At 40.5% G+C, this 26,901-nt stretch overlaps 1 protein-coding gene across 1 annotated transcript in view; it reads left to right on the top strand.

Moving 5' to 3' along the window:
- Positions 1 to 7,724: 7,724 nt before the first annotated feature.
- The window catches only part of LOC311113064 (sodium/potassium/calcium exchanger 2-like), a gene marked incomplete at both ends in the record, with an annotated part of 168,717 nt that continues 149,540 nt past the window's right edge, over positions 7,725 to 26,901 (top strand). Inside the window, one exon of the mRNA XM_084156202.1 lies at positions 7,725 to 8,639. Coding sequence (XP_084012328.1) covers positions 7,725 to 8,639 — 915 coding nt within the window. The remainder of the gene's footprint in view (positions 8,640 to 26,901) is intronic.

The following is a 26,901-nucleotide window of genomic DNA, read 5'->3' as shown; positions in this document are numbered from 1 at the left end:
TGTTATTCTGTCACGCGATGTGTATGCGGTAGCGAAGTCAAAAGCAGGACACAGAGCGGCTGGCAACGTTTTTTACTGAGCACAGTAAAATCAACGTACAAACAACAAACCTCCAAACAGGGAGGAAAGCACAAAGACCCGTACATACAGAACTGCCGGAATGACAACAAACAATAACACTCAAAGTACCAATGAGAGACAGGGGTAAATATAGGGAATACAATCCAACATAATGGGAAGCAGGTGTAAACAATAAAGACCAAACAAGACAAATACCGAAACATCGATCGGCAGCAGCTAGTACTCCGGGGACTACGAACGCCGAAGCCTGCCCGAGCAAGGAGGAGGAGCAGCCTCGGCTGAATCCGTGACACTCTGTCTCTTGAGCAATACGCAAGCACCTATGCTCCGCTGGCCTCTCCTTAAGAAACGCTCCTTAGCTCTTGGAGTCACATGCAGGAAAAGCTAGACTAGAATAGCTTTTTTCTTATACCAATAGACTATTCGAAGAGGGACGCAAGCTCTTTTTTTGCTTAATGTTAAATACAGCAGCCAATTGAACTCACGGGTAGTTTGAAAGAAGTGTCGTTAATGTAGGGCTCAAAAAATGTATTTAATATATGGCTCATCAGGCTCAGGTAGCATCAGGTTTGAATTTTCATGCTGATCAAAACTCTAATCAAATCTAGACATATTTATATGCTTTATAATGCTTTTGAATGACACATCCGGTTTGGCGGGAAATACCAGGTTACCCAAGAGAAAAGTGATTTTCTAGGGACGGAACATTTGTAAAATTCCGGGAAAATATTCAACCTAGTGTCTACCCACAAAGCACAGCTGGTCTCCTACAGGCCTATCCAAGCCTCTTTGGTTAGTATTGTGGTTGAGGAGGGGGATTATCCTACAGCAGATGTTAGGCCATCATTTAATCCCATCCCAGAGTCTTCCAGAAAAAAATACCTATTTGGATGACCCTACACTTTTACTGTTTCGACCACCAACCCGCAAACCTTTGGCAATAATTGTGGTTAGTGAGTTTAAATTTGCTTTGGTGGCTGAATCTCTCCCTCTTCGGTGGAAAAGCCCCCCCATCACATTGCTGACAAATGTACACAACTATGTGGCACACAAAAGCACGGATTTAGCTGCTGGCCCAAACTGAGGGTGGTAGGGCCTGGGTGGATCATTCTGTTGTTTTGTTTCGTGCAGATTGCAGATGAATCAAAACAAGCCGCATGACCAGTCATACATTTTATGCTGGAGATGCAATCAGATATGTGCAACTCATGAGGAGGAGGCTGGGGACCCATTTTGGAAAATGAGCTGACTTAATGTCGGGATCTCATTTCATAGGTAGAATGATTGCCACAGATCCAACCTCATGTGAAGAGGGGCTGGTTGTAGTCAGGAATTGTTGTGCACACACAGGCCATTGGCCTTTGTTACTTTATATTACTTACCTTGAGAAAAGGTTTTCTAATTTAACAATTATATTATACATTCATATGGGGGGAATAGAATACTTACAAATTATAAATATATGTTGATGGCTTGTTTAACTTCCCAAGAACATGAAATCATTATGCCAGTCAAAAGTTTGGACACACCTACTCATTCAAGGGTTTTTCTTTATTTTTACAATTTTTTACATTGTAGAATAATATTGAAGACATCAAAACTATGAAATAACACATATGGAATTATGTAGTAACGAAAAAAGTGTAAAACAAATCACATTATATTTTATATTTGAGATTCTTCAAATAGCCACACTTTGCCTTGATGACAGCTTTGCACACTCTTGGCATTCTCTCAACCAGCTTCATGAGGTAGTCACCTGGAATGCATTTCAATTAACAGGTGTGCCTTCTTAAAAGTTAATTTGTGGAATTTCTTTCCTTCTTAATGCGTTTGAGCCAATCAGTTGTGTTGTTACAAGGGTATACAGAAGATAGCCCTATTTGGTAAAAGACCAAGTCCATATTATGGCAAGAACAGCTCAAATAAGCAAAGAGAAACGACAGTCCATCATTACTTTAAGACATGAAGGTCAGTCAATACGGATAATTTCAAGAACTTTGTAAGTTTCTTCAAGTGCAGTCACAAAAACCATCAAGCACTATGATGAAACTGGCTCTGATGAGGACCGCCACAGGAATGGAAGACCCAGAGTTACCTCTGCTGCAGAGGATAAGCCTCAGAAATTGCTGGTGACACTGTCTGTGATTTATTTAGAATTCAAGGCACACTTAACCAGCATGGCTTCCACAGCATTCTGCAGCGATACGCCATCCCATCTGGTTTGGGCTTAGTGGGACTATCATTTGTTTTTCAACAGGACAATGACCCAACACACCTCCAGGCTGTGTAAGGGCTATTTGACCAAGGAGAGTGATGGAGTGCTGCATCAGATGACCTGGCCTCCACAATCACCCGGATGAGTTGGACCGCAGAGTGAAGGAAAAGCAGCCAACAAGTGCTCAGCATATGTGGGAACTCCTTCAAGACTGTTGGAAAAGCATTCCAGGTGAAGCTGGTTGAGAGAATGCCAAGAGTGTGCAAAGCTGTCATCAAGGCAAAGGGTGGCTATTTGAAGAATCTCAAATATAAAATATATTTTGATTTGTTTAACACTTTTCTGGTTACTACATGATTCCGTATGTGTTATTTCATAGTTTTGATGTCTTCACTATTATTCTACAATGTAAAAAATAGTAAAAATAAAGAAAAACCCTTGAATGAGTAGGTGTGTCCAAACTTTTGACTGTTACTGTATGTATTTTATTTGTTGTGTTTTTTCCTGTTTGGACCCCAGGAAGAGCAGCTAATTGGGGATCCTAATAAATAAATAAATAAATACTTATGCTATGCATAATGCTGTCCATAATGAACTATAATGCATGCCATAGTGCCAATAGCTGCTCAAAAACATGCATAATCATTATTCATCATTACAGATATGAGCTTAATAGATAATGTTACTGAAGTGTTATTTAATTTCTGTTCTCTTTATGAAAGCAATACAGGCCTTTGTTGTGAAACGTGAAATGAGAGTTTTGTTTATTTGGTAGGCTATGCATGAAAAAATATATATAATTGTCAGGTGTCAGTGAGCAGCGGTAGGACGGAGTCAGGCGCAGGACACAGAACTGAGTAAATAACGAACTTTACTCGGAAAAGCAACAAATCTAATTTCCACGCAGGGAAATACAACAGCTCACAGCAGTATATAACACCAAACAAAGAACAATCACGCACAACACCATGAGGGAACCAGAGGGTTAAATAGGGAAACAAATTAATGTGATGGGAACCAGGTGTGTACAATACAGACAAAACAAATGGAACACAGAAACGTAGATCGGTGGCAGCTAGAAAGCCGGTGACGACGACCGCCGATAGCCGCCCGCACAAGGAGGTGCCAACTTTGGCGGAAGTCGTGACAATAATAATAACAAGCCACTATGGAAGTGCACATTATGTTGGTTGGAATAGTAAAGAATAGTTTGAGGCTTTGAGGGAAGAAATCAAGTCATCCATCTCAATTCATAGTTCTGAACCGTGGGTGCACGGGTCAGTGTGAATTGTCCATGCACGCATCTGTTTTTCAATGGTAGGCCTAAGTGGATATTGATAACACGAAAGTCAGACAAGTTTCCATCTGTCTCTGTTTCCATTTTGGGTTAATTGCAGGCAGGGAAAGAAGGGAGGGCAATCAATGAGGTCAGTGAATTTTGATTTATTACCTACCATGAGGGCATTAGTATCACACATACTTTCCCAACGTCAGTTCAATGTCTAGTTTTGATTTACATTTGGTTGAGTTGTCAACTATTGTGAATTCAACGTGAAATCAACATAACATGTCATTTGATTTAGGTAAAAAGTTAGGTGAAAAAAACACAAAATGCCCTTACGTTGATTACTTTTTGCAAATCCAATGAGTTTTCCCACATTAATTTTTTTGGGTTGAAATGATGTGGAAACAACGTTGATTCAACCAGTTTTTTCCCAGTGGGTTGTCATGCTGTGCAGAGACTGCTGTCTTTATCCAACACGGCTTGTTTGGCATGTCTGCTAATGCTAAGCCCTGGTGGGGGTTTTGATGTAAGAGGAATGCAAAGTAAACATGGGCAGCAGGTTTGTAGAGATGAATGTCACTTCAACCGAAGGCTGAGCAACAGAGAAATCCCACAACACCAAATCCCACTGATTTCATAGAGCACACACTGTTTGACCTTGAAGTCATGACTGCATTCCTTTATGGATCTTATGTCCCAAAATGCCCTGATGTTTTTCAACCTTGTGATAAATTAATAATATCCAGATTACCCCATGTGGTAATGTCAATTGATGTATTTTCAAACACTTCAACTCAATGATTACTCACAAATCCCAAACCATCTGGGCCCCTATTCACAAAGCATCTTAGAATAGGAGTGCTGATTTAGGATGAAGTCCCCCCTCTTATTCATTATGATTTAAAAGGCTAACCTGATCCTAGCTCTTCCACTTTGTGAATAAGGCCCTGGTTTAGCTCCATTTGGGTGACTCCCCTTCTGTGACCTTCAAATATCTATCAATATATGAAGAATCATGTGTAGGCCATTAAGTAACATCATTGAATGTTATTTCAAACATGCACATGTATATCCATCTATTTCAGCCCTATCTGTGTAGTTGAAATGGTGCCATTGCTGTAACCACGGCAACTCCATCCAGGTCTAGTCTATCTGTGTTATATGACGGCTTCCACTGTTGTAAACTAGAACCTCCCTATTCACGTGGTTAGACCGACCCTACCTTAGGTTCCAGTCTTTTCTTTTAGATTAGCAAGGTATTTTCGACTAGAATGATTTCTCAGTGAGATGGGAGGGATGATGCTGTGGTGAGCGCAGCTTGCAAGCAGTTTGTCGGAGCTCCTCCTCAATCGTCGGATAGGGTATTAACATCACATTTGCTCAATGAGAGCAAGGGAACACGAGAGACGAAACCGAATTTCGACCTGGTGCGCTACGGTTGCAGTTCTATTACCTCTATATAAGGTAAGACATCAATCATGACTGACACGTTTGTCAACTTTACGCGTTTATGGTCCTTTTGCGCAGATGATGATAACTGAATAGCCGACCCACTGGGCACAGACGTCAGTTCAATGTCTAGTTTTTATTTACATTTGGTTGAGTTGTCAACTAATGTGAATTCAAGGTTAAATCAACAACAACACCAAATCACCATGTCTTTCGATTTAGGTTAAAAGTCGGGGGGATAAATACAAATTCCCTTACATTTCCACGTTGATTTAACGTCATCTCATTGATTTTGCGGGTTTAGATGACGTGGAAACAACGTTGATTCAACCAGTTTTTGCCCAGTGGGTAATAATCACGCGGTTTTGGAGTGTTATTGTTTTAAGGTTAAGCAGCAGGGCGATTTTACTGCAGGACAGAGGCGCACGTTGCAACAGCCGTTTGTCTGCCCGTCATATAAATTAAGACATACCATGCGGATATTTCATTGCACGGTGTAGGCTATAGGCTACGCAAGAGAAGGCCAGTAGCCAATTTTTTTCATTTAAACGCCAATAGCCTACTGACTGACAACTTAAATTCCTATTGTAAAAACATTTACATATCCGTGACTCAAGTAGAATATATGTCAGTTAACCACGTTTGCGACACAAAACAATTCGGAGCAACAAAAATGCAACATTCTGCGGAGAATAGATAGCCTAGACTATGCAGAACAAACGCTACAGATCATTTGCTTTGGCTACGGCTGATCTGCTTCAAACGGAGCGATCCAATCATATAGTAACTGAAACTGTTATAAAGGTGTCATTGAAGTTCGTTTTTAGGTCTGGGGCATTTGGTGCATCACATACCGAGTAGGCCTATAATTTTGTGGAATTGGGTTATTTGCATCAATTCTACCTGGATAACATGCCATTAGTAGGGTTCATTTTTATAATAAATATTTTCTAATGAATCCTATCTATCAGAGTAGGCCAAATTGGTGAATTATTTCCACATTCCACTTGTAAACAACTAGCATACATAGTATGGTAACTACAGTACATAGATTCCTGTTCCTATTAATATGCAGTATCATCTATATTTTGAGGAGGAAATAGGCTACCTGTTTTTCATGTTATTATTATCCTTTATACAACTGGTGGGTCTAATCCTGAATGCTGGTTGGTTAAAACCGCATTCCAGCCGGTGTCTATTCCACAAGTTACCACCGGCTAAATCTATAAACTTAAAATACCTATTTACTCTGTTCCATCTGACTGCACAATCCACTGTCTCATCAGCCCAGCCAGGCAATTTATAAACTTGATCTCCACTATAAAAGCATCTAGACATTATCTCACATATCTTTTAGCCTAACATTTAGTTTTCAACAGCGGAGATTTGTATAAACCTTGCTGTCTGTCTCTCTGACATTTGCAACATAGTTTTAATATTCAAATTCAATCTCCAGCTGTCCCATAGTAATGAATGTGTCGGGAGTCGGGACGAGACAGACAGGCAGGCAGCTTTTCTCAACCAGTCGAAATCATGAATCAGCTGGTATCATTTTTATGGATATATACAAAGAAATATCAATTGAAAAAGGTCAAATGAAACAAAGTGCAGCTAGTTTGCAGTCTTTCCAGCTTCAGTTTGAAGTGATTGTGTTTAATGTGTTGTTGGCTAGCTCCTCTGAACAACAGTGTCCTGACAAGAGAGCACATTTGCTATGCCAGGCGAAATCGCGTGTCATTAGCTCATTGTTATGGATGCATCCAAATAAATGTCACCAGAAAACAGCTTAAACAAATGCAAATGCAGCTACTGTTGTTATTCTGGCTATGCTGTTTGACGTGACTGTAATTTAGCCGTAGTTAGCTAGCTAGCAAGCAAGGGATAAGAATGTTGCCAGCCAGTATGGCAATAGATACAGAACAAAAAGACTGAACGACTGGCAACTGAACCGATAGAATGAACGACGGCTTGGGTAGCAATCCTAGATTTGTGTCGGGACTATATCTTGTGGAAGGATTAAATAGTATGAATAAATTCATCAAAATAACATTTTTTATGTAAAATGTCAACCATTATTCGAATATGTTGGTAACTCATTGTATAAAAGTGATAATGCCCTCGGTTTAACAACACCCGTGCCAATATATCCTCCAAACACCAGCTTCTCGGGCCTTATCACTTAAATATCTGGGTGTAATTTACAATGCATGTGACAAGCAAGTAGGATATAGCTATTCCCTCAATTTTCCTGCCTCTGAACCCATGTATTGCCAGTATACTTGTATCATGGCATAGGCCTTGATGCCACAATGAAACATAAAAACATTGAAAGTAAATCTAAAAAAAAAAAAGGAAATTGGATAACCATGGTCAGGACTAGGCAACATTGCAGTGTTAAATCCACTACAGAATTGAGTAGGCATATGACAGCTAATAGTTTGTTGCTGTGTGTAAGTTCTACATGTTGAAGCTTCCTCCTTTTCTGTTTCTCTTCAATTTCTATTGAAATCTTGTTTTTAGAGGCTAATATGAAGACATCGTTTGGCAAGCCAGACCCTGGAAAGCTTCAGGAATACTCCCATGTTGTTTGAAGCCCACGGCAGCACCATGCGTTGTGTCTGGTGAAAACCAGCCCACCCTCTTTCTACCCAAGCATTGAGAGTATAGAAACACACACAGCACAGCACAGTGATGGGTTTGGACCAACCCTGCTTGGATATGGTGGTGCAAAGGCCCTTTCTGGGTGCAACGTGTAAGAGGCACCGTCACCAGAACCTGCTTAGAAAGCTGAGGCCCATACGAATCCTGGGTTTTGTGTTCAGCCTGGTAGCCATAAGCGCTATCTCCTTTTCCTTCAGCGCCTTGACATGGAGCTCAGGGACCCACTCGGAGCTGCTCCTGCCCCAGGAGGCCCTCCTTCAGTCTGGTCCGGCTCCCCACAGGACTCTACTTTCCACTCAGCACCAGAGGGACCCCAATGTCTCAGCCGACATGCCCGTGGCCATGAGGTCTTCGGCAGACGGCAACGAGAGCCAGGGGGACTACCCCACGGACCTGTTCACCCTGGAAGAGAGGCGCCAGGGTGCTGTGGTGCTCCACATGTTTGGGATGCTGTACATGTTCATCTCTTTAGCCATTGTGTGTGATGAGTTCTTTGTGCCCGCTCTGACAGTCATCACAGAGAAGCTGGCCATCTCTGATGACGTGGCGGGGGCCACCTTCATGGCGGCAGGTGGGTCAGCACCCGAGCTCTTCACTTCGGTCATCGGCGTATTCATCTCCCACAGCAATGTGGGCATCGGAACCATTGTGGGCTCAGCTGTCTTCAACATTCTCTTCGTCATTGGAATGTGCGCCATCTTCTCCAGGGAGATCCTCAATCTGACCTGGTGGCCCCTCTTCCGTGACGTCTCCTTCTACATCATGGACCTGATCATGCTCATATGTTTCTTCCTGGATAACTACATCTCCTACTGGGAAAGTATTGCTCTGCTCTCAGCCTATGCCACCTATGTGATCTTCATGAAGTTCAACAGCAATGTCGAGGGCTTTGTGAAAGGCTGCATGAACAAGAATCAAGTGGTGGAGGTGGAGGTTCAGCCCAAGGTGAGTCTATTTCCCTTCATATATTTTTCTTTATCTCTCTTTCCTCTCAGAGCTTCATCAACATTTTCTCTGCCTCCCTATCTTTCAAATGAATGTGACCATTTGAATCTAGCGGTTAGAATCTCAGATCACAAGGGATGTAGTATTGTACAACACACAAACGTAACAAAAACAAGTTGGCTGTGATGTTAATATATAGTATGCTATGTGTGTGAGCATGTGCATGTGTGTAGTGGGTTGGTGACTGGGGTGGGGGGTGGGGGTTGTATCCCATAAAAAGTCAAGTCTATCCGTTGCCTGGTAACATACAGTATATATATAAATTCTAATCGAAGTCAGTCAATTTTTGTATTTAATTATTTTATTTAACCTTTATTTTAACAGGGAAGACAAATTGAGACCTAGGTCTCTTTTACAAATGTGCCCTATATATACACAACATAAATATACACATTATACCCAAAATATATAAAGTACCAGTCAAAAGTTTGGACACACCTACTCATTCAAGGTTTTTTCTTTATTTTTAAAAACTATTTTCTACATTGTAGAATAATAGTGAAGACATCAAAACTATGAAATAACACAAATGGAATCATGTAGTAACCAAAAAAGTGTTAAACAAATCAAAATATATTTTTGATTCTTCAAAGTAGCAGCCGTTTGCCTTGATGACAGCTTTGCACACTCTTGGAATTCTCTCAACCAGCTTCATGAGGAATGCTTTTCCAACAGTCTTGAAGGAGTTCCCACATATGCTGAGCACTTGTTGGCTTCTTTTCCTTCACTCTGCGGTCCAACTCATCCCAAACCATCTCAAGGTTGGGTGATTGTGGAGGCCAGGTCATCTGATGAGCACTCCATCACTCTCCTTCTTGGTCAAATAGCTCTTACACAGCCTGGAGGTGTGTTTTGGGTCATTGTCCTGTTTAAAAACAAATGATAGTCCCACTAAATGCAAACCAGATGGGATGGCGTATCGCTGCAGAATGCTGTGGTAGCCATGCTGGTGAAGTGTGCCTTGAATTCTAAATAAATCACTGACAGTGTCACCAGCAAAGCACCCCCACACCATAACACCTCCTCCTCCATGCTTCATGGTGGGAACCACACATGCGGAGATCATCCGTTCACCTACTCTGCGTCTCACAAAGACACGGCGGTTGGAACCAAAAATCTCAAATTTGAACTCATCAGACCAAAGGACAGATTTTCACAGGTCTAATGTCCAATGCTTGTTTTTCTTGGCCCAAGCAAGTCTCTTCTTCTTATTGGTGTCCTTTAGTAGTGGTGTCTTTGCAGCAATTCAACCATGAAGGCCTGAATCACGCAGTCTCCTCTGAACAGTTGATGTTGAGATGTGTCTGTTACTTGAACTCTGTGAAGCATTTATTTGGGCAGTTAACTCTAATGAACTTATCCTCTGCAGCAGAGGTAACTCTGGGTCTTCCTTTCCTGTGGCGGTCCTCATGAGAGCCAGTTTCATCATAGCGCTTGATGGTTTTTTCGACTGCACTTGAAGAAACTTAGAGAATTCTTGAAATTTTCCAGATTGACTGACCTGACATGTCTTAAAGTAATGATGGACTGTCGTTTCTCTTTGCTTATTTGAGCTGTTCTTGCCATAATATGGACTTGGCCTTTTACCATATAGGGCTATCTTCTTTATGCCTCCCCTACCTTGTCACAAGACAACTGATTGGCTCAAACGCATTAAGAAGGAAAGAAATTACACAAATTAACTTTTAAGAAGGCACACCTGTTAATTGAAATGCATTCCAGGTGACTACCTCATGAAGCTGGTTGAGAGAATGCCAAGAGTGTGCAAAGCTGTCATCAAGGCAAAGGGTGGCTACTTTGAAGAATCTGAAATATAAAATATATTTTGATTGTTTAACACCTTTTTGGTTACTACATGATTCCATATGTGTTATTTCATAGTTTTGATGTCTCCACTATTATTCTACAATGTAGAAAATAGTAAAAAGAAAGAAAAACCCTTGAATGAGTAGGTGTGTCCAAACTTTTCACTGGTACTGTATATGGTGGACACTTACCACAAATGCCTAATTTGCTATGTTCACCGTATTATACATTGTTCTCCATTACTCTTTTTTTGTACTTGCATTAGCACAGTAAACTTGATCCCAACTCTAGCTCAAAGACGGCAAAAAATAAAATAAAATAAAGTAGATTGTGCTGATTTATTGGCACATTGAACCATGTCTCCGTATTTAATAGACTCTGTAGGTAGTGCTAAAACAATGATGTCATATCTGAATTCCTCCATCTTTATGCACCTTTTGCCATCAGGAAGTGATTTGAATCTAACATTTAAAATTGAAAACATTTTAAAGAAATAGCTTTTTCTTTTCAGTTTATTGGGAAATAATTGAAAATGGTCATTTGTTCAATTATTGAATTGGAATGTCAGGTTACTTCCTGAATTGACTGACTACAATTCTATTTGGTTTCGATATTTATTCAATTTTGGGCTTGCCCATGCCATGAACTTTGGTCAGCATGTTACCCTGTGGTCTGAAATGAAAAAGTTATATTTCATAATTCCTCTTTAAATTGTGCTCAATTATATGGCTTTACATGCTGTATTGTATCCATTGCATATACAATTTTTAGAGTGGGATTTCAACTAGTTTTAGAGTTATGATAAATTGTATAAGTACAACCAATGATGAAAATGCAGTCAGAGCTCCTTGATCTCCCTCTACAGGTTATTTGCTGGACAAATTCTCAAAACTCAAAATAAAGGGTTTCAAAAGACATCAAGACTCCAACACACCAAACCATCTACTGCACTATAGGTTGTCTTTTAAAGATGGTCTGAACAAGGCCAAAATTTAATGAATATTCATTTAATGAATATATTATAACTTAAAATACATCCTAGAAATGTACAGTGGTTTGCCAAAGTATTCACACCCCTTGGCATTTTTTCTATTTTGTTGCCTTACAACCTGGAATTAAAATTAATTTTTTGGGGGTTTGTATTATTTGATTTACACAACATGCCTACCACTTTGAAGATGCAAAATATTTTTTATTGTGAAACAAACAAGAAATAAGACCAAAAAAAAGAAAACTTGAGCGTGCATAACTATTCACCCCCCCACCCACCCCAAAGTCAATCCTTTGTAGACCCACCTTTTGCAGCAATTACAGCTGCAAGTCTCTTGGGGTATGTCTCTATAAGCTTGGCACATCTAGCCACTGGGATTTCTGCCCATTCTTCAAGGCAAAACTGCTCCAGCTCATTCAAGTTAGATAGTTTCCGCTGGTGTACAGCAATCTTTAAGTCAGACCACAGATTCTCAATTGGATTGAGGTCTGGGCTTTGACTAGGCCATTCCAAGATATTTAAATGTTTCCCCTTAAACCACTCAAGTGTTGCTTTAGCAGTATGCTTAGGGTCATTGTCCTGCTGGAAGGTGAACCTCCGTCCCAGTCTCAAATCTCTGGAAGACTGAAACAGGTTTCCCTCAAGAATTTCCCTGTATTTATCACCATCCATCATTCTGACCAGTTTCCCAGTCCCTGTCGATGAAAAACATCCCCACAGCATGATGCTGCCACCACCATGCTTCACTGTGGGGATGGTGTTCTCGGGGTGATGAGAGGTGTTGGGTTTGCGCCAGACATAGCATTTTCATTGATGGCCAAAAAGCTCAATTTTAGTCTCATCTAACCAGAGTACCTTCTTCAATATGTTTGGGGAGTCTCCCACATGGCTTTTGGCGAACGCCAAACGTGTTTGCTTATTTTTTTCTTTAAGCAATGGCTTTTTTTTGGCCACTCTTCCATAAAGCCCAGCTCTGTGTCTGTGGAATGTACGGCTTAAAGTGGTCCTATGGACAGATACTCCAATCTCCGCTGTGGAGCTTTGCAGCTCCTTCAGGGTTATATAATAATAATTTTAGCAGACGTTTTTATCCAAAGTGACTTACAGTCATGCGTGCATACATTCTTTTGTGTATGGGTGGTCCCGGGGATCGAACCCACTACCTTGGCATTACAAGCACCATGCTCTACCAGCTGAGCTACAGAGGACCACAGATTCTCAATTGGAATTCTCAAATGTTATCTTTGGTCTCTATGTTGCCTCTCTGAATAATGCCCTCCTTGCCTGGTCCGTGAGTTTTGGTGGGCAGCCCTCTCTTGGCAGGTTTGTTGTGGTGCCATATTTCTTCCATTTTTTAATAATGGATTTAATGGTGCTCCGTGGGATGTTCAAAGTTTTTGATATTTTTTTATAATCTAGCCCTGATCTGTACTTCTCCACAACTTTGTCCCTGACCTGTTTGGAGAGCTCCTTGGTCTTCATGGTGCCGCTTGCTTGGTGGTGCCCCTTGCTTAGTGGTGTTGCAGACTCTGGGGCTTTTCAGAACAGGTGTATATATACTGAGATCATGTGACAGATCATGTGATTGCACTCAGGTGGACTTTATTTAACTAATTATGTGACTTCTGAAGGTAATTTGTTGCACCAGATCTTATTTAGGGGCTTCATAGCAAAGGGGGTGAATACATATGCACGCACCACTTTTCCGTTATATATTTTTTAGAATTTTTTGAAAAAAGTTATTTTTTTCATTTCACTTCACCAATTTGGACTATTTTGTGTATGTCTATTACATTAAATCAAATAAAAATCAATTTAAATTACAGGTTGTAATGCAACAAAATAGGAAAAACGCCAAGTAATTAAATTAAATAGAGAAATGGAAAATGGAGACTGTTTTTTTTTTGTACAAAGTCTGAGGAAAACACGGACATGGACATTTTTTATTTATTTTCACTTAAATTACCCAAAACAGTCTCCATTTTCTTTGTCTTTCTTTTTCTGATTTTTCATTTAATTACTACAGTCTGCACCAACCTTCTTGTCAAATAATTACATATTTAGCTTTTTCTACAACAAAATAAAGCAGTTTTTCATTCCTCTAGGGGCATTACACTACAAAATGTTTGTCAGATGTTTTCAGACTTCAAAAGTGTTTTTCTGTTGAGATGACACTAGCCTGCGTCACCCAAGCTGCCATACAGTCTTCCTCATTTGGGATTAATACAAATGTCAGTGTCATTGTAGGTTAAGCTGGACAAATTGTGTCCCAGTTTGACAAACAAATCCCTGAAAATATAAAGAATCCCTATAAACCATATTTCAAAGTAAGGTTTGTTTTGAAATGGTTGTAATTTTTTTCTTCTTCAGATATCCAAAAGATCTCAGTCCTCAGATTATGATTGTTAGCACTTATTAGGATACCTTTACTGTGAAAAACCTTAAACCTACAGTATTAATACCTTCCTCATAATGATTACACACCTCATTGCAAGGAGGAGCGGTAACTGTACACAGAATTGCTACTGTGGTACAATGGTCTTATTCCATCTGTCTCTCAGACAGCTTTCTAAGAAGCTTGAAATACTCCCTCAGGTTAAATTATGCTGTAAGATATTTTTTGTTTATTCACAAAGAATGACTGGTATCTTCCTTGTGATACATGTATGTATACGAAAAATCCATTGATTCAAAGCATTACTTCACAGACTATAGAATGCTATCCTCAATGACACTGGAGGGCAAAGGGAATATATTCCCTTATTCCAGCAATTTGATACCGTTGTTGAGATTATCCGGATGGATTTAGGTTACTTTGTGACACGAGATGGAAATGAATTTTGGTGATATGATCCCAGAAAGCTGTACTGTAAAACTAAATCAGGATTTACTTTAAGTACATAAAGGATATTTCATCGGAGGTCACATAATACCGGGAATTGAACATCCAAGAGACTGAAGGATTTGCATAGCTTTCAAGGAAGGCTATGTGCTTGATATGTTCATTCCCAAGTGAGATTCTAATAACAAAGCTTTCAAAATGTAAAGAGGTCTTGAATTTGTATTTTGGACTCTGGCTGCTTCTAATGAGTGAATTAAATACAACAGGGAGTGCCAGAGCAAAGAGGAGATTCAATTGACCTTGAGCTGCAATGCATGCTGAGCACCCGAATAAGACGACTGGAGAAAATAACAGAAAAACAAATCCGAAGAGGGAGACAAATGAGTCGATCAACCCTGCTTGTCTCTGCTCTCATCTCCACATCTCTATCATCGAGCATTTAAGTCTTTCCTATCATGGCCTGCTGAGTAATGCCCCCACCACTGCCCTCTCGGCTACAGACCAACGTTTATGAAAGGAAAAGGGAAAGAGGGATAACTAGTCAGTTGTACAACTGAATGCATTCAACTGAAATGTGTCTTCCGCATTTAACCCAACCCCTCTGAATCAGAGAGGTGCGGGGGGCTGCTTAATCGACATTCACGTCATCAGCACCCGGGGAACAGTGGGTTAACTGCCTTGCTCAGGGGCAGAACGACAGATTTTTAAATTGTCAGCTTGGGGATTCGATCCTGAACTGTTATTTGGTGATAATGTGAGAATCTATCTTTATGTTTATGATTTTACACCTGATAGTCCATATTTTTTGCTTCGTTATATAGCTGTAGGTATTAGTGATATGATAAACTGTAGTTGTATTTGGATGTTACAGTGGATATGACCTATCATGTAGCCTCTTATTTTATTTTATAGTCCAAGCCTCTTGGGTGACTGAGCTATTGATGTACAAATGGATATTATTAGAACATCATTTTCTAAAAATATGTTTTTATTGAATGCAAAGCTTGAAGTGGTATGGGACTTAGAGTATTTAAACCCTGTGTTATTTCAATATTTAATTAGAAAAGGTGATATACTAGATGTGTGTTAGATCTTGTGTAAGTCATGATGACCTCAATGCAATTTCTCTGAATACATTTGAGATGAGCGGTCAGTCTATCTTTGTCTGACCATAGTCCCTGTAAAGTATATATATACAGTGGGGAAAAAAAGTATTTAGTCAGCCACCAATTGTGCAAGTTCTCCCACTTAAAAAGATGAGAGAGGCCTGTAATTTTCATCATAGGTACACGTCAACTATGACAGACAAAATGAGAAAAAATAATCCAGAAAATCACATTGTAGGATATTTAATGAATTTATTTGCAAATTATGGTGGAAAATAAGTATTTGGTCAGGTTATATACCCTATGTTGGCAATGACACAGGTCAAACGTTTTCTGTAAGTCTTCACAAGGTTTTCACACACTGTTGCTGGTATTTTGGCCCATTCCTCCATGCAGATCTCCTCTAGAGCAGTGATGTTTTGGGGCTGTCGCTGGGCAACACAGACTTTCAACTCCCTCCAAAGATTTTCTATGGGGTTGAGATCTGGAGACTGGCTAGGCCACTCCAGGACCTTGAAATGCTTCTTACGAAGCCACTCCTTCATTGCCCGGGTGGTGCGTTTGGGATCATTGTCATGCTGAAAGACCCAGCCACGTTTCATCTTCAATGCCCTTGCTGATGGAAGGAGGTTTTCACTCAAAATCTCACAATACATGGCCCCATTCATTCTTTCCTTTACACGGATCAGTCGTCCTGGTCCCTTTGCAGAAAAACAGCCCCAAAGCATGATGTTTCCACCCCCATGCTTCACAGTAGGTATGGTGTTCTTTGGATGCAACTCAGCATTCTTTGTCCTCCAAACACGACGAGTTGAGTTTTTACCAAAATGTTATATTTTGGTTTCATCTGACCATATGACATTCTCCCAATCCTCTTCTGGATCATCCAAATGCACTCTAGCAAACTTCAGAAGGGCCTGGACATGTACTGGCTTAAGCAGGGGGACACGTCTGGCACTGCAGGATTTGAGTCCCTGACGGCGTAGTGTGTTACTGATGGTAGGCTTTGTTACTTTGGTCCCAGCTCTCTGCAGGTCATTCACTAGGTCCCCCCGTGTGGTTCTGGGATTTTTGCTCACCGTTCTTGTGATCATTTTGACCCCACGGGGTGAGATCTTGCGTGGAGCCCCAGATCGAGGGAGATTATCAGTGGTCTTGTATGTCTTCCATTTCCTAATAATTGCTCCCACAGTTGATTTCTTCAAACCAAGCTGCTTACCTATTGCAGATTCAGTCTTCCCAGCCTGGTGCAGGTCTACAATTTTGTTTCTGGTGTCCTTTGACAGCTCTTTGGTCTTGGCCATAGTGTAGTTTGGAGTGTGACTGTTTGAGGTTGTGGACAGGTGTCTTTTATACTGATAACAAGTTCAAACAGGTGCCATTAATACAGGTAACGAGTGGAGGACAGAGGAGCCTCTTAAAGAAGAAGTTACAGGTCTGTGAGAGCCAGAAATCTTGCTTGTTTGTAGGTGACCAAATACTTATTTTCCACCATAATTTGCAAATAAATTCATTAAAAATCCTACAATGTGATGTTCTGTATTTTTTTTTCTCAATTTGTCTGTCATAGTTGACGTGTACCTATGATGAAAATTACAGGCCTCTCTCATCTTTTTAAGTGGGAGAACTTGCACAATTGGTGGCTGACTAAATACTTTTTTTCCCCACTGTATGTTTTGACAATCATTTGAGGGGAGTACAAAACTATTCTATGGGTCTTTCCAAACCAGTGAAAATGATGCATCATTAGTTGTGGTTTTCAATGAAAGCGATGTGTTGGGAATGGGTAGTTGAATGCAATGGGTTTTGCAAAATGTACATTGGGCTATCCCACAAAATAAGGCATTCTGACTGGATCCATCAACCAACTGACTATAAGTAGCAATGTTTCCCTCACCTCAATTCTCCTTTTCAGTTTATTGAGTAGTCATTGAAAATATATGTTATTTTTTAATTCATCAGCTTACTTCCTGAATTGACAGCATTCAATTGGAATTAACCTCACCCTGTTGTAGGCGTCAAGGTTTGAAGGCGTTAATGTAGCGCTCTTGGTCACAGACTGGGGTCTGGATAACTGTTCAATGGTCATTTCAATTCTTGATATTTACCAATTGATTCTTGAAGAATATCATTTGTAAATGCCTCATGAGCATAGCACAACTGTTGTTCTCTATAAAACCCCAAAATATAAGGTTGTTTTACTCTATTTTTTAAAGACAAGAACGTAAACAAACGTTTTCTAAATATGTTAAAAACTAACTACTGCCAGTTGATGTCATGGACTGGCAGTCCTTGCATCTAGAGCTGTCTATGAATTTGAGAGGGTGTAATATTCCCTTTGTCCCATCCCTTAATTGTATAACAAAACAAGTGGCAGGGCTACTGTTTTTGTTGTTTTCGAATACCAGATGTAGTTTTAATGAAACATTCATAAAACATTTAGTTTATAAGACCTGCATATACAGTGCATTCGGAAAGTATTCAGACCCCTTGACTTTTTTCAAATTTTTTGTTACGTTACAGCCTTATTCTAAAATTGATTACATTGTTTTTTTCCTTCATCAATCTACACACAATACCCCATAATGAAAAAGCAAAAACAGGTTTTTAGAAATGTTTGTAAATGTATTAAAAATAAAAACTGAAATATCAAATTTACGTAAGTATTCAGAGTCTTTACTCAGTACTTTGTTGAAGCACCTATGGCAGTGATTACAGCCTCGAGTCTTCTTGGGTATGACGCTACAAGCTTGGCACACCTGTATTTTGGGATTTTTTTTTTCTCATCTATCTACACACTATACCCCATAATGACAAAGCAAAAACAGGTTTTTAGAAATTGTACAAATGTATTAAACATAAAAAACAGAAATATCACATTTACCAATAGGTGCCCTTCTTTGCGAAGCATTGGAAAACCTTCCTGGTCTTTGTCGTTGAATCTATGCTTGATATTCATTGCATTTTCCATGCAACTTATTATCTGACTTGCTAAGCACATTTTTACTCCAGAAGTTATTTACCCTTGCCATAACAAAGGGATTGAATACTTATTGACTGAAGACATTTCAGCTTTACATGTTTTATACACATTTCTAAAAACATACTGTTATTCCACTTTGAGATTATGGGGTATTGTGTGTAGATCAGTGACACAAAATCAAAATTGTAACGTTTTAAATTCGTGCTGTAACATAACAAAATGTGGATAAAGTCAAGGGGTGTGAATACTTTCTGAAGCTACTGTATACGGTCATTTAATCTGGTGATATGCAGATTGTGGCATAAATGTTTTTGCCAACCTTTATAGTATGTAATTTTCTTTTAAATTATGTGAATCATTTATGTAGGCCGTATCAGGGCTTATGGAATCTTTTTGTAGATTTTTAAGATTAACTTTGTACTGAATCTGAATGTCAGTCTGAGATGTATTTGAGATTTTCTAACAATTTAAGTAAATATATTATGCCCGTTTGTGTAAAGTGAGGAAGTCCAGTGTTCATTTTACACCAATATTATAGCTAGGTTTCCATCCAATTGGCAACAGATTTTCATGTGAATATAAAAAAATCCACATAAAGAAAATATGCGCATTTTCCCACCACTTGGTGTTTCCACCAAACGGACATATTGTGGATAAAAATCAGTGCGTGATGACATAGTAGTTTTTCTAGTCAAGCATCGACCATCATGTCACCAGAATAAGACCCTCAATATTTATTGGAAAAGAACATCAAGCTCACTACCGTGTGAAGTTCATCATAACTTTAATCTGTAGCCTAATAAACTGCATGGCTTCCCGAGTCATAGTGGGAGGATCACACACCATACAATCTTGTGACTCCAAGTTTACTTCGATATGATGATTATTATATCAATATTTGTGCATAAAGGCGTTTCCGCTGCCGTTTCTCGTATCATTAATTTTACAGACACAAAAAGATCCCACCATGTCGAAGAACAAATTATCTGTCAGCATTTATAAAATTGTACCGAAACTTCTTGTTTCCATCACAGCTGTCGTGATTTTCTTTTATACGGTACGACTTTACTCACATAAAAACAAACTATGGATTGAAACGTGGTTTATGTTTTCCCTGTTTCTAGAATACAATAATATTCTGTCACTTTGCATTTGACAAAGAGTGCACATTGCTCTAGGTCTGGGTTCATGAAATGGAGAAAACCAGCTGTCGTTGTCGATTACTAGACGAGTCAGATATGCAACTCAATTTATCCCTGGGGGTAATGCATAACACCATCAATACTTCAAACTCAAACTGTCTGTCCCCAGTTCTGCTTCGTGCTTGCCTCTGCAAAAGCTCTACATTGGTCATCAGTTGGGCCCCCTGCAGTGTTTTAACCAACTAAGGGTGCTATTCATACGTACTGTATCAGTATTGTTCTGTTTGCAGCTCACTGGGTGGCAGTAGACTGTTTCCCTGCTTTATAAAATGTTATCCATGAAACACCATCAACCCTGTTAACAAAACTATACAATACATACTGTAGATGTGCTGCACATTGTCATGGCTTTAAAATTGAAACCACTATGTATTAAATTCTGGACACTGGCATTGAATGGACAGGACAGGACAGGGAAGAACGTTAAAGGAAAGCAAGAGGACGTCAAAGCCTCGAATTGCATAGGAGAGAAAAAGTTAGGAGATTGTATGCTCTTTCTAGGACTTTGTAAGCACATTTCAATATTTGAGAAAATCCTATAGCAAACCTTTAGGAACAGTTTACCGCTGCTGACAACACAACACAAAGTCTCATTGACATGAATATCTTGCATAACCTGTGGTGAAGGTTGATCAGTTGGGAAGTGATTTTAAAATCAGCTGATGCATAGTAGCAGAATGCACAAGCATGTGTACCAACTGTGTACCATTATGTTGTTAAACAGATGTGACATGATTGGCATCTACTCGGAAAGCACCCACCGATCAAAGCGTTCCCTCTTAAGCTTGTCCATTGCAGATTATTTATATTATACACTGAGTGTACAAAACATTAGAAACACCTGCTCTTTCCATGACATAGACTGACCAGGTGAATCCAGGTGAAAGCTATGATCACTTATTGATGTCACCTGTTAAATCCCCTTTAATTAGTGTAGATGAAGCAGGAGAAGACAGGTAAAAAAAAGGATTTTTAAGCCTTGAGACAATTGAGACATGAATTGTGTATGTGTGCCATTCAGAGGGTGAATGGGCAAGACAAAAGATTGAAGAAAGAAACATCCCTTTTTCAGGACCCTGTCTTTCAAAGATAATCCGTAAAAATCCAAATAACTTCAAAGATCTTCATTGTAAAGGGTTTTAACACTGTTTCCCATGCTTGTTCAATGAACCATAAACAATTACTGAACATGCACCTGTGGAACGGTCGTTAAGACACTAACAGCTTACAGACGGTAGGAAATTAAGGCCCACTAAAGAGGCCTTTCTACTGACTCTGAAAAACACCAAAAGAAAGATGCACAGGGTCCCTGCTCATCTGCGTGAACGTGCCTTAGGCATGCTGCAAGGAGAATGAGGACTGCAGATGTGGCCAGGGCAATAAATTGCAATGTCCGTACTGTGAGACGCCTAAGACAGCGCTACAGGGAGACAGGACGGACAGCTGATTGTCCTCGCAGTGGCAGACCACGTGTAACAACACCTGCACAGGATCGGTACATCCGAACATCACACCTGCGGGACAAGTACAGGATGGCAACAACAACTGCCCAAGTTACACCAGGAAAGCACAATCCCTCCATCAGTGCTCAGACTGTCCGCAATAGGCTGAGAGAGGCTGGACTGAGGGCTTGTAGGCATGTTGTAAGGCAGGTCCTCATCAGACATCACCGGCAACAACGTCGCCTATGGGAACAAACCCACTGTCACTGGACCAGACAGGACTGGCAAAAAGTGCTCTTCACTGACGAGTCGTGGTTTTGTCTCACCAGGGGTGATGGTCGGATTTGCGTTTATTGTCGAAGGAATGAGCGTTACACCGAGGCCTGTACTTTGAAGCGGGATCCATTTGGAGGTGGAAGGTCCATCATGGTCTGGGGCGGTGTGTCACAGCATCATCGGACTGAGCTTGTTGTCATTGCAGGCAATCTTAATGCTGTGCGTTACAGGGAAGACATCCTCCTCCCTCATGTGGTACCCTTCCTGCAGGCTCATCCTGACATGACCCTCCAGCATGATAATGCCACCAGCCATACTGCTCGTTCTGTGCGTGATTTCCTGCAAGACAGGAATGTCAGTGTTCTGCCATGGCCAGTGAAGAGCCCGGATCTCAATCCCATTGAGCACGTCTGGGACCTGTTGGATCGGAGGGTGAGGGCTAGGGCCATTCCCCCCAGAAATGTCCGGGAACTTGCAGGTGCCTTGGTGGAAGACTGGGGTAACATCTCACAGCAAGAACTGGCAAATCTGGTCCATGAGGAGGAGATGCACTGCAGTACTTAATGCAGGTGGTGGCCACACCAGATACTTACTGTTACTTTTGATTTTGACCCCCCCCCTTTGTTCAGGGACACATCAATGTCACATGTCTGTGGAACTTGTTCAGTTTATGTCTCAGTTGTTGAATCTTGTTATGTTCATACAAATATTTACACATGTTAAGTTTGCTGAAAATAAACGCAGTTGACAGTGAGAGGATGTTTCTTTTTTTGCTGAGTTTTATATAAACTAGTGCCTCGCATTGTTTGTCATTATAGCCTGATGAAGAAAGCTTGTCTGTCGAAACGTTGGTTATGAAATTATTGCATCTGAGCTCCTAGAGTGTGCGGCTCTCCTTTTCTTTTTCAAGGTTTTTCATGCTCAACAGTTTCCCGTTTGTATCAAGAATGGTCCACCACCCAAAGGACATCCAGCCAACTTGACACAACTGTGGGAAGCATTGGAGTCAACATGGGCCAGCAGGTTGCTTCCATCCTTAAAATTTCAATGACGGCGGTTCATAAGAACAAGTTCAAGCAGCAGACATTGGGGACAACAAAGCTACAGACCAGCAGAGGGTGAAAACGACTCTCTACTGACCGGGATGACCACCAACTAATTCGAATGTCACTCAACAACCGTAGGATGACATCAAGTGACCTACAAAAAGAATGGAAAACAGCAGCTGGGGTGAAGTGCACGGCGTGGACGGTTCGAAACAGGCTCCTAGGGGCAGGGCTGAAGTTGTGCAAAGCTAGAAAAAAGCCCTTCATCAATGAGAAGCAAAGAAGAGCCAGGCTGAGGTTTGCAAAAGACCATAAGGATTGGACCGTAGAGGACTGGAGTAAGGTAATCTTCTCTGATGAGTCCAATTTTCAGCTTTGCCCAACACCTGGTCATCTAATGGTTAGAGGGAGACCTGGAGAGGCCTACAAGCCACAGTGTCTCACACCCACTGTGAAATTTGGTGGAGGATCGGTGATGATCTGGGGGTGCTGCAGCAACGCTGGAATCGGGCAGATTTGTCTTTGTGAAGGACGCATGACTCAAGCCATGTACAAGGTTGTCCTGGAAGAAAACTTGCTTCCTGTTGCTCTGACATTGTTCCCCAACTCTGAGGATTGTTTTTTTCAGCAGGACAATGCGCCATGCCACACAGCCAGGTCAATCAAGGTGTGGATGGAGGACCACCAGATCAAGACCCTGTCATGGCCAGCCCAATCTCCAGACCTGAACCCCATTGAAAACTTCTGGAATGTGATCAAGAGGAAGATGGATGGTCACAAGCCATCAAACAAAGCCGAGCTGCTTGAATTATTGCGCCAGGAGTGGCATAAAGTCACCCAACATCAATGTGAAAGACTGGTGGAGAGCATGCCAAGACGCATGAAAGCTGTGATTGAAAATCAGGGTTATTCCACCAAATATTGATTTCTGAACTCTTCCTAAGTTAAAACATTAGTATTGTGTTGTTTAAAAATGAACATGAACTTATTTTCTTTGCATTAGTCCAGGTCTGACAACACTGCATCACTGCATTGTTATTTTGACCAGTTGTCATTTTCTGCAATAAATGCTCTAAATGACAATATTTTTATTTGGAATTTGGGAGAAATGTTGTCAGTAGTTTATAGAATAAAACAAAAATGTTATTTTTACCCAAACACATACATATAAATAGCAAAACCAGAGAAACTGATAATTTTGCAGTGGTCTCTTAATTTTTTCCAGAGCTGTTTATGGGGCAGTAGGTGCTCTTAACTTCACTTATTTTATCTTCCTTACGGATTCAATTAAGATCCTCTACTCTCCTCAGTTATCGACTTGGACCTCTGCTCTCCTGCTTACCTTTTCACAGACCGTCAAGGACTCCGCCGCCGAGCGTAGGACAGCAGCTTCTCGTCGAGAGGATTGATCTTACATGACAGCTACTTCTCAGTCTCTGGCTCAGCTAGTGCCACACAGCTAGCTCTCGCCCTACCATCCCACTTAGCTACTTGCTTCGTGCTGTTTACTCACACATAGGTGGAAGAAAGGAAAGAGATTTGTGAGATTCGGTTAGCCACACTAAGCTAACATAGCTAACTAATGAAGAATGCACATTCTCTTTAGTTAGCAGTGTGCTTAATATAGCTAGGCTACTAACCCTCGAGGTGAACTCTAGCTAGTTAAATGGCGTCGGGGAAAGCACATGACTAGAACTAGCTCCTTCGCTAGCTCTCTCTACCTACATGGTAGTATTTTCCTACCTTCTGGTACTGTGGTCTTGAGAGCAGGAGTTGGAACCAGTTCATGGAACAGAACATAATACTGGAAAATAACAACATTTTTCAAGGAACAGAATCAGAACCGCAAACGTGATCTATACTGTTCCGGAACAGAACCGTTATTTTATAAGTATGGGAACCGTTTAATAACATTCTTTTACATTCCGAAAAAAAAATTCCAGTCCCACAAAAACGCAACAAAGCGTCTATGCAAAGCCCTCACCCTGTCACTCAGAAACGTATTCCAGTGTCTGCCTGCCTGCCATCTGAAAATATTTGCCAGTGTTTGTGCGTGTGTAGGCTGCTACCCCTCCGAAGCATAGTCTAGTAGCCTACTGACTTTACAAGCGTGATTCAGAAATTAGGGATAAGATATTTTTTTATTAGATAAGAATGGATTAACCTTTTCAAAGAGAGTGTGCAAAGCTGTCATCAAGGCAAAGGGTGGCTATTTGAAGAATCACAAATACAACATATATTTTGATTTGTTTAACACTTTTTTGGTTACTACATAATTCCATATGTGTTATTCATAGTTTTGATGTCTTCACTATTATTCTACAATGTAGAAAATAGTAAAAATAAAGAAAAACCCTTGAATGAGTAGGTGTTCTAAAACTTTTGACCGGTAGTGTACTTTGAGGTGCTGTGCCTTTTTAGGGCTTTTAAGCTCCAACTCCTCTTCTAATGTAACTAAAATATGTGGATTATGTCATTGTAAATCAATTTGATAAAGATGGCCACTTATGTACTGTGGTCAGTTTGTAATACCTTGTGAATTAAATTAAAGTATAGTGGCTGGTGGGCTCTATTTGTAGTGCTATGTATGTATATTTATGTATATTATGTATTTTATTTGTTGCGCTGTTTCTTGTTTGGACCCCAGGAAGAGTAGCCGCTGCCTCGTAAGCCTACTAGAAAGTGTGTGCCCTCAGGCCTGGAGGGAAGCAAAAGTCATTCCGCTACCCAAGTATAGTAAAGCCTCCTTCACTGGCTCAAATAGCTGACTAATTTGCCTGTTACAACCCTTATTAAACTTTTGGAAGAAATTGTGTTTGACCAGATACAATGCTATTTTACAGTAAACAAATTCACAACAGACTTTCAGCATGCTTATAGGGAAGGACATTAAACAAGCACAGCACTTACACAAATGACTGATGATTGGCTGAGATAAATTGATGATACAAATATTGTGGGGGATGTTTTGTTAGACTTCAGTGCGACTTTTGACATTATCGATCATAGTCTGCTGCTGGAAAAACGTATGTGTTATGGCTTTACACCCCCTGCTATATTGTGGATAAAGAGTTACCTGTCTAACAGAACACAGATGGTGTTCTTTAATGGAAGCCTCTCCAACATAATCCAGGTAGAGTCAGGAATTCCCCAGTACAGCTGTTTAGGCCCCTTACTTTTTTCAATCTTTACTAACGACATGCCACTTGCTTGGAGTAAATAATAATAATAATATAATATGCCATTTAGCAGACGCTTTTATCCAAAGCGACTTAGAGTCATGCGTGCATACATTTTTTTTTTGTTGTTGTGTAAAGCCAGTGTGTCTATGTATGCAGATGACCCAACACTATACACGTCAGCTACTACAGCGACTGAAATGACTGCAACACTTAACAAAGAGGTGTAGTTAGTTTCAGAATGGGTGGCAAGGAATAAGTTAGTCCTATATATTTAAAAAACTAAAAGCATTGTATTTGGGGTAAATCATTCACTAAACCCTAAACCTCAACTAAATCTTGTAATGAATCATGTGGAAATTGAGCAAGTTGAGGTGACTAAACTGCTTGGTCAAAACATATTGATACAACAGTAGCTAAGATGGGGAGAAGTCTGTCCATAATAAAGGGCTGCTCTGCCTTCTTAATAACACTATCAACAAGGCAGGTCCTACAGGTCCTAGTTTTGTTGCACCTGGACTACTGTTCAGTCAGGTGCCACAAAAAGGGACTTAGGAAAATTACAATAGGCTCAGAACAGGGCAGCACGGCTGGCCCTTAAAAGTACATGGGGAGCTAACATTAATGTCAATCTGTCATGGCTCAAAGTGGAAGAGAGATTGACTTCGTCACTAGTTGTTTTTGTAAGAAGTGTTGACAAGCTGAATGTACCGAGCTGTCTGTTTAAACTACTAGCACACAGCTCGGAAACCCATGCATATCCCACAAGACATGCCACCAGAGGTCTCTTCACAATCCCCAAGTCTTGGCAGCAGCTAATGGGGATCCCTAATAAATACAAATTGAAATTGGGGAGAGTGGGTCCACTTCAAAGAAGTGTCTTATGCCCTCCCAGCCACCCCGTCCCAATCCCTCGGTTAGATCCCACTCTTCCATAAGGTATAATTCTGTGGGCCTAATTCAGATAACACATTTCATAACAACAAGATGCCCAGCACTTCAAGCCAAGCCTCCTCCACCCTCTCTCGCTCTCTCCCCACACGTTAAATTTCAGTCGCATTTTGCTCCCTACACTTCTCTGTCTAATGCATGTAAATAGCTTTTCCACTCCATAGCAAGCTGCTATATCTGCATGGTTGGTGAAGTAATTTAATGTCAAGCTAAATTGTAAAAAACAATTATGATTTCAGAGGTTTAAAAAGGAACAGAATGTAACGATATAAACCGTTCGTTTTTTGTGGGTTAGAACCGGTTCAGATCTTTATTTAGCTGGTCGGAACAGTGGAACAGAACAGTGGTTCAGAACGAAACAATTGGAAAATAGTTTCA

Source organism: Coregonus lavaretus (assembly GCF_964263955.1).
Source record: "Coregonus lavaretus genome assembly, chromosome: 39".
Taxonomy (NCBI): Eukaryota; Metazoa; Chordata; class Actinopteri; order Salmoniformes; family Salmonidae; genus Coregonus; species Coregonus lavaretus.
The sequence above is the reverse complement of the archived record's forward strand: the minus strand, read 5'-3'. Positions and strand labels throughout refer to the sequence as shown.